Source organism: Armigeres subalbatus, chromosome 3 (genome assembly GCF_024139115.2).
Source record: "Armigeres subalbatus isolate Guangzhou_Male chromosome 3, GZ_Asu_2, whole genome shotgun sequence".
In the NCBI taxonomy this organism is placed as follows: Eukaryota; Metazoa; Arthropoda; class Insecta; order Diptera; family Culicidae; genus Armigeres; species Armigeres subalbatus.
The window spans coordinates 9478086-9490436 of record NC_085141.1 but is presented as its reverse complement, the minus strand read 5'-3'; the positions used below and the strand labels follow the sequence as shown (position 1 = coordinate 9490436).

The 12351-nt window shown below is 42.6% G+C and overlaps 1 protein-coding gene across 1 annotated transcript; it reads right to left on the bottom strand.

The window, feature by feature from the left end:
- Window positions 1-4353: 4353 nt before the first annotated feature.
- On the bottom strand, window positions 4354-7263 carry LOC134219237 (probable methylcrotonoyl-CoA carboxylase beta chain, mitochondrial). The gene is made up of 3 exons (XM_062697943.1): window positions 7004-7263; window positions 6141-6944; window positions 4354-5422 (listed from the first exon to the last, which is right to left on the bottom strand). The coding sequence occupies exons 1-3, from the start codon at window positions 7139-7141 to the stop codon at window positions 4616-4618; spliced, it is 1749 nt and encodes a 582-aa protein (XP_062553927.1). The 5' UTR covers window positions 7142-7263; the 3' UTR covers window positions 4354-4615.
- Window positions 7264-12351: the final 5088 nt, after the last annotated feature.

The following is a 12351-nucleotide window of genomic DNA, read 5'->3' as shown; positions in this document are numbered from 1 at the left end:
TACGTTTACACTGCTGGCTTAAATTTTCAACGTGACGATGAATTTATAGAACTCATGAAATCAATGTGAACTCGACTCGTGGAAAACTTATTCCAGGTTATCCGAGGCTTGTGATAGACCCTTTATCACAACGGACCTTTCCATCCACTGACTGGTAGGCTCGAGCGTCCCGTCCTCTGCTTCAGACCCATAAGGGGTCCGAAACAGTTCAGTTTCAGGGTGTGAGATAATAGAAGATAGAGGAGGAGAGTATGAAGCGGCTTGTTGACCGCTTCCGGCTCTAGCGACTGCTATGGAACCTTTTTATTAGAGAAATGTTTGTAGAGATAGAAACGGTTGTATTTATGTTCATAATAGATATTTAGGCAGTTCGGAATCGCTACGATAGAGTTTATTATAGTATGAATCATTACTTATGGTAGAAGGGAATTGATTGAAATCCGTTTTCTGGTGATTCTCGCTTCTTGTATGTAGATTGATATGATAGAGCAGGCCTGGTAGCGGGTCACTTTTTAGTGACTTGGTCACTTTTTTCGAGCAAGTCACTAAAAAGTCTCTTTTTTCGACCTCAAGTCACTAAAGTCACTTTTTCTCGAAAAAAGTCACTTTTTTCAACTATTTTGAAACTATTGACTATGATTTTTGAATGAAGCATTATGTAGCCATCGAATGATGCTTTGTTCATGGCGGAAATGAAATTACGGATCTTGGGAAAATTATTGCTCTAAAACTTCGCCAGCCATTTTACTCGCTGCTCTTATTGACATTTCACCAGTAGCTAATTGAAGTAAAACACCTTCAGAATTTATAAATTGGTATATGGTCATGCAAGCAGGAGGCCTGGATTTTTTGGATTTTTTTAACTATCAGGCTTTCTACAGTAATGGAAGGTGGGCGACTAGATTCCTGGAGAGACTTGGTCCCTTGGGAGACTTGAGCGTATTTTTCTAATAAATTCTCTAGACAAATGATCGTTATGTGGCGAGTTATTTTTCGGATTGGCAATTTTATTTACTCTATTATTTACTGTGTTTTGTCCCTCCTAAAGATTTTTTAGTGGCCACGAAAAATTTGAACAACTCCTCCCAACAATGACCAAATGTTATCATTTTTTACAGCACAAAGCCATAAGTATGCTAAATTGTCCATACTGATATAAAATCCTGCATTCAATTATAATTTCAGGATATTTGGATTTTTAGTTGTTGCCCCAATATGAGGAGACTTGATCTCTCATTAGTCACACATAAAATTGGCGAGAAAATTCAAGAAAATATAAATTGTGCTAAAGCGGATAATTTGTAGATATAGATGTAATGAAGGATTTGCTCGAAAAAATATTTATTGAGTAGATATCATTTAAAGGGGATTAGGACTCCCCAATTTTGAAGATTCCATGCGCTGTCGAATTCCATACCAAAAGTCATTCATGAATACGCACAGCAAGTTGAAAAATCTGCGTATTTTGGAGGAAAATATTTAAAAGTTCAGAGAGCACTTTTCTACTTTCATTAAAGCAAGTTCTTGGAGAAGGAACCAGACCCTCCGAATATTTTCAAATTCGACTTTTAAAGCACTCCAAAAATCAATTATGTATCAATAACAACAACAGTTGCATAACAGCAACATCATGCATCCGTGAAGCTAAATTATACATTTCATGGAGAGTAACAGAAAATGTTTCATCACAAGCCTCGTGTTTAGAATGATAGGGCCGTAACTGCATCAATTCATTGCTCTTCGTCGATGTTATCTTTTTATCAATGCAGCGAATTGCGGTAGTTGGCCGAAGATTGAATGGTTTGGTGTGATAAAGGATGATTGCACCAGACGCATCAATCACGGTTGTAACTTTGGAATCAGTTGAGCTATTTACGAAACAAATCGATTAAGAGAAAACGATTACTACCCTTATGATTCTCAGCGCGTGATGTTTCGATTAAATAAAAATATTTATTTTTAAATCGAAATAATGATATTTGCCTCTATGATTGTACAGCAATCGAGGGGAAATACATTAAATATGTAAGGGATCCCCAAAGTAATTTTGCAGCAAGAACATGAGAAAATTAAAGCCGTTTTTTCCTCCCAATATCCACTTCGCTCAATGTTTTAGAATTTTCCAATTAAGATGATAATTTATACATTTTAAATGGCATAAATGTAAAAGTTTCCAATATGAAATATTGTGATTTTTTTAGATTTTGTTAGATTTGTTAGCTTTTGATAACGAGCATTTAATTCCAGGCTCGTTGTTTCGTTTTGTACCAAAACGATCCGTACTGTTGTTTCTTTTGCATTAACAAAATTCCCTGGCACATATGACAAATCTGCAACTTTTTAAGTAGGTATTCAGCTAATCCAGTGATCGTAATTTTCACTCATTCTCACGAGAAGAGAATATTTCTTCACGCAGATTTTTGCCGAGAAATCATTTTTCGGGAAGAAACACAGATCTTGCAAGTGATAACCTTGTTTCGTTCACTTTCGTTCACTAGCAGGACTACTCATAATTTTGAGTAATCCTGGTTTTGACTGATATTTAGTAAAGTTTCCGTGGGATAAAAAAAGAGCGGCCAATACAATTTTACTTAGTAGCTGATCACTACTCGAGTTGATAAAAGTTAGCTTGCTTGATTTTCGTTTCTCTGCTGGATTCGTTATGAGAGAGTGGTGAGTGAAAGATGTTCTCCGCCACAAATTACGAAAAAAGATTCTTTTTCGACAAAAGATATTTTAGTTACCAGATAAACATTATCGCTATCCGGAACATCTTTTGCTGGCGAGGATAGGGGATCTAAATGTCATACATACGATTTGGCAGTTAGGTACCACACATGTTTCGGACAGCAGAACAAAGGGAACCGAAGCGACAATCTTTATCTTGTAACTAAAATATCTTTTTTTTTTCAACCCAAAAACTCTTGAATTCGTCTCATCAAACTTGCAAGTGAAACTAAAAGTCACTATTTGGTCACTTTTTCTGCAACTGAAAGTCACTATTTGGTCCCTTTTTTCGTCAGCTTTGGTCACTAAAGTCACTATTTTGAGCGGCATTGGTCGCTACCAGCCCTGTAGAGGTACGTGTAGTTTGGGATTAGTGTGATCCCGTTGGTTTAAGTTTGGAAACATAAAATAGAAAAGGAGGGAGCAGGACGGGTGGGGGCACAAATACCTAACCATTTGACGCAGAAAGATTAAAATAATTAAACTGAATTAAAATAAATCAATTAAATTTTACAATTTTGGTCGAACTTAAGTAAAAAATGTGTTCCAAGCGTGCCCACCGAATTAAGTATATTAGGAGTACTGATAACCTATGCTACTAATAAAGCTCGTGATTAAAAAATGGAGGATGGCATTGTTATTGCTCATCAAAATATAATATTATTCTAGATATTCAATTAAGAATGAAAACTGAATACTAACTGTCCAGAAACTGCTTTCACCATACTGCCGTCCCGAGCACAGCCGCCTCTGCCACTCATAGGCAATGTCCCTCCCACCACCTTGACAGTCTCCAGAAGTATCTACCACAAGATTTGAGAACTAGAATGAATTATTAACATGTCCAGCCATTATATAAAATGACTTGTTCAAGCAAAGGCGTCATAGATGCGGGAACGACATCGCCATAAACGACACGGGACAACCATGCTCCACACGACAGTGCAACAATGCACCGAATCGGGGACCTCCTTAACTGTTCTATGCAACGCAGAGTTTTACCCTCTCTTGCGTTATGAGATGCTGAAAATAAGCTCCTAATCATTTGATGGCAAAAATAAAAATAAAATAAAAACAATCAGACAAAATTAAAATATTCTAGCTAAATTTTACTATTTGGTCGAGCATGGGTCAGCCGCCTAACACCCGCGTTTAAAAATATGTTCCATGCGTGCCCCCCACATAAAATAATAACGTGTGCTAATCACTAATGATACTAAACGATTTAAATGGAATTAGGTATTGTTCCCGCTTATCATTTTAGCACCGCCAGGGGGAACTTGGCCGGTACCTACTGCACTTTTCTTTCCCTTTCCACAAGCAATGACCATCATTTGTGATATTTCAACGGAATCTTATTGGGAATTCTGAAAAGGCAGACAATCAATGCAGTTAGATTGCCAGGTAATACGTGCACATCGTAGCACTGGTGATGTATCACAACACAATCGTATATATACAGGAGTATATGAACTATATGATGACATTGACCGGAAGATTAGATAAGCATTTCCCCCCATGCTGTCGGTTAAAATTATGGAACCAAAATACGCACTTCTGTGAATACAACTATGTAACGAAATTATTTCTGGGAAAATTTTGAAAACGAGTGTAAAACACGAAAAATAATGTTTTGAACATTTGTAATCGTAATATTTATTTCAATCACTATTATGAGTACACATACATGGCATTAAATGCAACATCTGGTAGGTATGTAAATAAATGTCATCTTATGTTTTTAGTACTAAGTTCTTTAAAAGATGCCTAACACTTGTTTACCTGAAACTCCAATTAAGAACCTTTTTATCTTACCTTCTAATAAATGCACTTTAGTTACGCTACCTAGCACTGGAAGACTCAGGTAGTTTGACGATCTAATATTCGATTACATTCTGAAAATGCCGAACTTGGTATCCCCGATGGGTTTGTTCAAAGCCGCCTGCAAACTCAATCCGAGAACCTTTCTTGTATCGACCGGATCGATGATACCATCATCCCAAAGTCTAGCAGTACTATAGTAGGGGGAGCCTTCCTTCTCGAATTGTTCGATAATTGGTTCCTTGATTTTGCTACCTATCTCCTCGGTCCACTGCTTCCCTGTGCGTTTGTACTGCTCTTCGGTGATCTGCGCAAGCACTCCGGCAGCTTGTGAACCTCCCATTACGGAGATACGGCTGTTTGGCCACATGTACAGGAATCGCGGCGAATAGGCACGACCGCACATACCGTAGTTGCCAGCCCCATACGAGCCTCCGATGAGAAGTGTCAATTTTGGTACGTTAGCACATGCAACTGCCGTCACCATTTTGGCACCGTTTTTGGCGATTCCACCAGCTTCGGCATCCCTGCCCACCATGAAACCCGTAATGTTCTGAAGGAAGATGAGCGGAATCTTCTTCTGGGCACACAGCTCAATGAAGTGTGCTCCCTTGAGGGCGCTCTCTGAAAATAGCACACCATTGTTGCCGACCACACCAACCAACTGTCCGTACAAGCGAGCATACCCACAAACAATCGTCTCCCCGTAGAATTTCTTAAATTCGGTGAACCGACTGCCATCGAAGATACGGGCAATCACTTCGCGCACATCGAACGATCGCGTCAAGTTGGCTCCAACGATTCCGTATAGCTCTTCCGGGTCGTACTTTGGAGGTTCGGGATCCGGTAAAAAGCTGAGACGATCATGGTTCATCTGTAAATGTTAAATTAATAGAATTGAGCTTTCCTACCTTTAAAACTATATTTAATGATCAGGGTCAGTAATACTCATTGTCTTTATTTAGATAGAAGTAATCAGTTAGAAAAAATATAACTTTCGTAATGAAATGATTTTTTTTCTCATAAATTGCTTATTTTAGTTTGCAATTTGTTTTTAGGGTAATATTAATTAGAATCAACTTTGAGTAGATAATGACATTAAATGTATGAGTATATTTATCTCATGGGGGGCCCTCCTTAGCCGTGCGGTAAGACGCGCGGCTACAAAGCAAGACCATGCTGAGGGTGGCTGGGTTCGATTCCCGGTGCCGGTCTAGGCAATTTTCGGATTGGAAATTGTCTCGACTTCCCTGGGCATAAAAGTATCATCGTGTTAGCCTCATGATATACGAATGCAAAAATGGTAACTTGGCTTAGAAACCTCGCAGTTAATAACTGTGGAAGTGCTTAGTGAACACTAAGCTGCGAGGCGGCAATGTCCCAGTGGGGGATGTAATGCCAACGAAGAAGAAGAAGATATTTATCTCATCATCAGTGGCTTCCTCGCTATAATTTCGATGGAAATTTACAGCCCTGCCTACTAGCTGTAATCGCATATCTGTCCCATCTTTTCTGGGTTTTTTATTCATATGGGACTTATACGCGATTACAGGCAGCATATTATCCTTGTTTTTTTTCAATTCAATTCTTACCATTGCCTTCGTTGAATACCCGGCATTTTCGTCATACGCGCTGGGACGATTCAAATTCATCACGACCTGGCGTGCCAAATAGAGCGCATGCTCATCGTCCACCGCATAGTGATCCGTCACTCCAGACGTTCGGCAGTGTAGATCGGCTCCACCAAGATCTTCGGCCGATACCACCTCGCCGGTGGCGGCCTTCACCAACGGAGGCCCTGCCAGGAAAATCGTTCCCTGTTTCTTGACGATGATGCTTTCGTCGGCCATCGCTGGCACGTAAGCCCCCCCAGCGGTACAAGATCCCATCACAACAGCTATCTGAGGAATTCCTTGCGCAGACATGTTTGCCTGATTGAAGAATATTCTCCCGAAGTGCGTCTTATCTGGGAACACATCCGCTTGGCGAGGCAGATTCGCGCCGCCCGAATCCACGAGATAAATGCAGGGTAAGTTATTCTCCTGGGCGATTTCCTGTGCACGTAAATGCTTTTTAACCGTTATTGGATAATAACTGCCTCCCTTGACCGTGGCATCATTGGCAACAATCACACAATCAACGCCCTGCACCCGGCCTACACCGGTGATTATTCCAGCGGCGTTGACGACATCCTTGCCGTACATCTCGTATCCAGCCAGAGTACTCAGTTCCAAAAATGGCGAGCCTGGATCAATTAACTTGTTAATACGATCTCTGGCCAAAAGCTTTCCTTTACTGGTGTGGCGCTTGATGGCCTCTGGGCCACCCCCATTTAGCACATTCTCAGTAATGGATCGTAAGTTGCCAACCAAGTCGCGCATCTGCGTGTCATTTTCCTGTAAGATTTCCCAGCATAGTAACAGCGCTGAATCAAACCACAATGTTGCTTTCTTACCTTGAATTCCGGTGCTTGACGATTCACTTCGGTCGTTAGAACGTTCGCCTCGGAGATATGAAGAGCACGACATGATTGTTGAAACCGGAGCCGCAGCGGGGACAAATTAGATATAAGAAACCTTGCCTTCGAAAGCATTCTTTGCAAGAAATGAGATATTATGTAAATACTCCAAGTAGAAGGAGAAAAAGCGCACGACGAGCGTAATTACGATAATGATAAGCGAAGCGCACAGGCGCAACAACACGACGAACGTCAACACGTTGCCCGTGTTGCGCAACATTTTGGCTTTTTGACAGCTAAAGTAAAAACATTAAAAACATCGATTTTCAAGTGTTGCCTGTTTTGTTGTATTTATAATATAAATCTCGGGTACTTATTCAAAATGACATATTGCCTGATTTTCTCAAAATTGCACGACGCGAACCCTTCAGGGGGAAACGCAATGGAGTGCGGCAACGGAACGGCAACGGCAGGATGCGGCAGCTGTCACTTTTGAATACACGGCAGTATATGGAACGGCACGCAATGATGCGGAACGGCAAATGCGGAATGTACTAAAACCGCATATTTTTTGAAAATTTTCAAAAAATGCGGCAGCGGTATTGCGGAAAGATTTGTTTATTTTTAGCATGAAGTGATTTTATTCAAATTTGTATTATTTTCAGTAGCAGAGAACTTCAGAGAAAGCATAATCAGGACAACTCGATTAAACTGGATTGCTGAAAATGAATAAAATTATTTATGGAAATCGTGAAAACCTCGAAGAAACAATAATGATTATATTATTAATCATAAAATCGTCGTTCTACTTGGTTTTATCCAACAAGTAAATCCAATTTCAATAGAACATCCACTATTCATCCAAATTAAATCCCTGAAATTGTGAGTTTGAGTTCCCAGATCCTTTGTATTTCCGATAAAAATTGCATGTAAAATTTTCTCTTAATTTACCATGAAAATTAACTTGAGCTTTGTTGGATAATTATTCTGAATCTACAAGGGATTTCCACTGATTTTTAATGAAAAATTCCTATGAAATTCCAAAAAAATACCAAGAGAATTCCTCTCAAATATTCCTGAAACTCCGAAGGAAATTACTCTGAATGGAAATGAAAATCGAAAATTAAACAAATTAAATTGAAAAAAAAGTTTCTAATAAATTAGGCAGTTCCGGAATTCTTTCGGAAGTTCCTACAGGAATTGTTTCGGAAGTTCCTCCAGAAATTCCTTCTGAAGTTCCTCCAGAAATGTCTTCGAAAGTTCTTCCAGGAATTCCTCCGGAAGTTCCTCCAGGAATTCCTCCGAAAGTTCCTCCAGGAAATCCTCCCGAAGTTCCTCCAGGAATTCCTCCGGAAGTTCCTCCAGTAATTCCTCCGGTAGTTTCTCCAGGAATTCCTCCGGAAGTTCCTCCAGTAAGTTCCTCCAGCAATTCCTCCGGAAGTTCCTCCAGGAATTCCTCCGGAAGTTCCTCCAGGAATTCCTCCGAAAGTTCCTCCAGGAATTCCTCCGGAAGTTTCTCCAGGAATTCCTCCGGAAGTTTCTCCAGGAATTCCTCCGGAAGTTTCTCCAGGAATTTCTCCGGAATTTCCTCCAGGAATTTCTCCGGAAGTTCCTCCAGGAATTCCTCCGGAAGCTCCTCCAGGAATTCCTCCGGAAGTTCCTCCAGGAATTCCTCCGGAAGTTCCTCCAGCAATTCCTCCGGAAGTTCCTCCAGCAATTCCTCCGGAAGTTCCTCCAGGAATTCCTCCGAAAGTTCTTCCAGGAATTCCTCCGGAAGTTCCTCCAGGAATTCCTCCGGAAGTTCCTCCAGGAATTCCTCCGGAAGTTCCTCCAGGAATTCCTCCGGAAGTTCCTCCGGAAGTTTCTCCAGGAATTCCTCCGGAAGTTTCTCCAGGAATTTCTCCGGAAGTTCCTCCAGGAATTTCTCCGGAAGTTCCTCCGGAAGTTCCTCCAGGAATTCCTCCGGAAGTTCCTCCAGGAATTCCTCCAGGAATTCCTCCGGAAGTTCCTCCAGGAATTCCTCCGGAAGTTCCTCCAGGAATTCCTCCGGAAGTTCCACCAGGAATTCCTCCGGAAGTTCCACCAGGAATTCCTCCGGAAGTTCCACCAGGAATTCCTCCGGAAGTTCCTCCAGGAATTCCTCCGGAAGTTCCTCCAGGAATTCCTCCGGAAGTTCCTCCAGGAATTCCTCCGGAAGTTCCTCCAGGAATTCCTCCGGAAGTTCCTCCAGGAATTCCTCCGGAAGTTCCTCCAGGAATTCCTCCGGAAGTTCCTCCAGGAATTCCTCCGGAAGTTCCTCCAGGAATTCCTCCGGAAGTTCCTCCGGAAGTTCCTCCGGAAGTTCCTCCGGAAGTTCCTCCGGAAGTTCCTCCGGAAGTTCCTCCGGAAGTTCCTCCAGGAATTCCTCCGGAAGTTCCTCCAGGAATTCCTCCGGAAGTTCCTCCAGGAATTCCTCCGGAAGTTCCTCCAGGAATTCCTCCGGAAGTTCCTCCAGGAATTCCTCCGGAAGTTCCTCCAGGAATTCCTCCGGAAGTTCCTCCAGGAATTCCTCCGGAAGCTCCTCCAGGAATTCCTCCGGAAGTTCTTCCAGGAATTCCTCCGGAAGTTCCTCCAGGAATTCCTCCGGAAGTTCCTCCAGGAATTCATCCGGAAGTTCCTCCAGGAATTCCTCCGGAAGTTCCTCCAGGAATTCCTCCGGAAGTTCCTCCAGGAATTCCTCCGGAAGTTCCTCCAGGAATTCCTCCGGAAGTTCCTCCAGGAATTCCTCCGGAAGTTCCTCCAGGAATTCCTCCGGAAGTTCCTCCAGGAATTCCTCCGGAAGTTCCTCCAGGAATTCCTCCGGAAGTTCCTCCAGGAATTCCTCCGGAAGTTCCTCCAGGAATTTCTCCAGAAGTTCCTCCAGGAATTCCTCCGGAAGTTCCTCCAGGAATTCCTCCAGAAGTTCCTCCGGAAGTTCCTCCATGAATTCCTCCGGAAGTTTCTCCAGGAATTCCTCCGGAAGTTCCTCCAAGAATTCCTCCGGAAGTTCCTCCAGGAATTCCTCCAGAAGTTTCTCCAGGAATTCCTCCGGAAGTTCCTCCATGAATTCTTCCGGAAGTTTCTCCAGGAATTCCTCCGGAAGTTCCTTCAAGAATTCCTCCGGAAGTTCCTCCATGAATTCCTCCGGAAGTTTCTCCAGGAATTCCTCCGGAAGTTCCTCCAGGAATTCCTCCGGAAGTTCCTCCAAGAATTCCTCCGGAAGTTCCTCCAGGAATTCCTCCAGAAGTTCCTCCAGGAATTCCTCCGGAAGTTCCTCCATGAATTCCTCCGGAAGTTTCTCCAGGAATTCCTCCGGAAGTTCCCCCTGAATTCCCTCGGAAGTTCCCCCAGGAATTCTTTCGGAAGTTCCCCCAGGATTTCAGGAGTTCCTCCGGAAGAACCTCCAGGTATTCATCCGGCAGTTTCTCTAGGATTTCCCCCGAAAGTTTCACCTGAAGTTTCTCCGGAAGTTCCTCCAGGGTTTTTTCCGGAAGTTCCTCTAGAATTCTTCTCGAAGTTCCTCCAGGAATTCCAAGGAGAACTTCCGTTCCAAAGATATATAGGAGTAGCTTCCGGGGGATTATCGGGAGGTCCTTCCAGGTTAAATCTTGGAGGAATTTTGGGAGGAACTCCTGGAGAACTTTCGTGGGATTCCTGGAGGAACTTCCGGGGGATTTCCTGGAGGAACTTCCGGGGGAATTCCTGGAGGAACTTCCGGAAAAATTCATGTAGGAACTTCCGGAGGAAATACGGGAGAACTTCAGGAGGAATTACGGGAGGAACTTCAGGACCAATTCCGGGGAATTCCTGGAAGAACTTTCGGTGGAAATCCAGGAGGAACTTTTCGGGGAATTCCTGGAGGAACTTCCGAAGGAATTCCTGGATGAACTTCTAAAGGAATTCCTGAACTTGCGAAGGAATCTAGAGGAACTTCCAGAGGAATTTCTAAAAGAACTTCTGTAGGAATTTCCGGAGGAACTCCTGGAGGATTTACTGGAGGAACTTCCGAAGGAATCGGAGGAAATCCTGGTGGAACTCCATTAGGAATTTCTTGAAGAACTTTTGGAGGAATTTCCCGAAGAACTCTTAGAGGAACATCCAGAGGAACTCTTGGAGCAACTTTCAAAGGAACTCTTGGGGAAACTTACGAAGGAACTTTCGAAGGAATTTTCGCAGGAACTTCTGAAGGAATTCCTGAAGGAGCTTCTTAAGGAACTTCCGAACAAATTACTGGAGGAACTTTCGAAGGAATGTTCGATGGAATTACTGGAGGAACTTCCGAAGGAATCTTGAGGAGTTTGTGGAGGAATTCCTGGAGAAATTCGTGGAGAAGCATTCGAAGGAATTGGTAGAGGAACTTCCGGAGGATCTTTTGGAGGAACTTTCGAAGGAACTTTTGGAAGAATTTACGGAGGAACTTCCGAAGGAATTTTTGCAGGAATTTGCGGAGAAATTCCTGGAGGAATTTCCGGATGAACTCCTGGAGGAACTTCCGGAGGAACTCCTGGAGGAACTTCCGAAAGAACTTCTGTAGGAATTTCCAGAGGAACTCTTGGAGGAATTTCCGAAGGATTTGTGGAAGAAAGGAAGAAATTTTTGGAAAAACTTTCGATAGAATATTGAGGAACATCAGGTGGAATTCCTGGAGGAATTCGTGGAGGAGCTTTCGGAGGAATTCCTGGTGGAACTCCATGCGGAATTTCTTGAGGAACTCTTGGAGGAACTACCGGAGGAATTCGTGGAGGAACTTCCGAAGGAATTTTTGCAGGAGCTTCTGAAGGAATTTCTGAAGAAACTTAAGGAATTCCTGGAGGAGCTTCTGGGGAAATTCATGGAGGAACTTCCAGAGGAATTTTTGGAAGAACTTATGGAGGAATTTCTGGAGAAACTTCCGCAGGAATTCCTGGAAGAATTTCTGGAGCCACTTCCGAAAGAAGCGCTGGTGAAACCCCGAAGGAATTTGTGGAGGCACTTTTGAAGGAATAGGAGATCGTCAGTTGCGTTCTAGCAAAAATTCCGCTTGAGGCCCTTCCTAAATATTTTAACAACAGCCACTACACCTGACGGTATAATTGCAATATTTCCATTATCAGGCGACAGGTGGTGTTGCTGTGTGTTTGTATCAATGTAACATTGCATATACACTAGTGACATCTGCTGTTCGATATCGTAAGCTTTCAATGTTCCTTCCACACACACGAGGTGGAGAACAGTCTTAAAGAAATTGAAAGTATACAGCTAGAATTTAGTATGGAGGTACAATGAAATCTCTTTTATTGTTTAGAACTGTAAAACAAGTCGTGGGAACAAAAAATCTAAAAATTATT

Coding starts and splice junctions, on each gene's coding strand:
- LOC134219237 (XM_062697943.1), bottom strand. CDS start 7,141: ATGCTTTCGAAGGCAAGGTTTCTTATATCTAATTTGTCCCCGCTGCGG. Junction 6,945..7,003: donor GTCAAGCACCGGAATTCAAG/GTAAGAAAGCAA, acceptor GAAATCTTACAG/GAAAATGACACGCAGATGCG. Junction 5,423..6,140: donor GGTATTCAACGAAGGCAATG/GTAAGAATTGAA, acceptor TAACATTTACAG/ATGAACCATGATCGTCTCAG.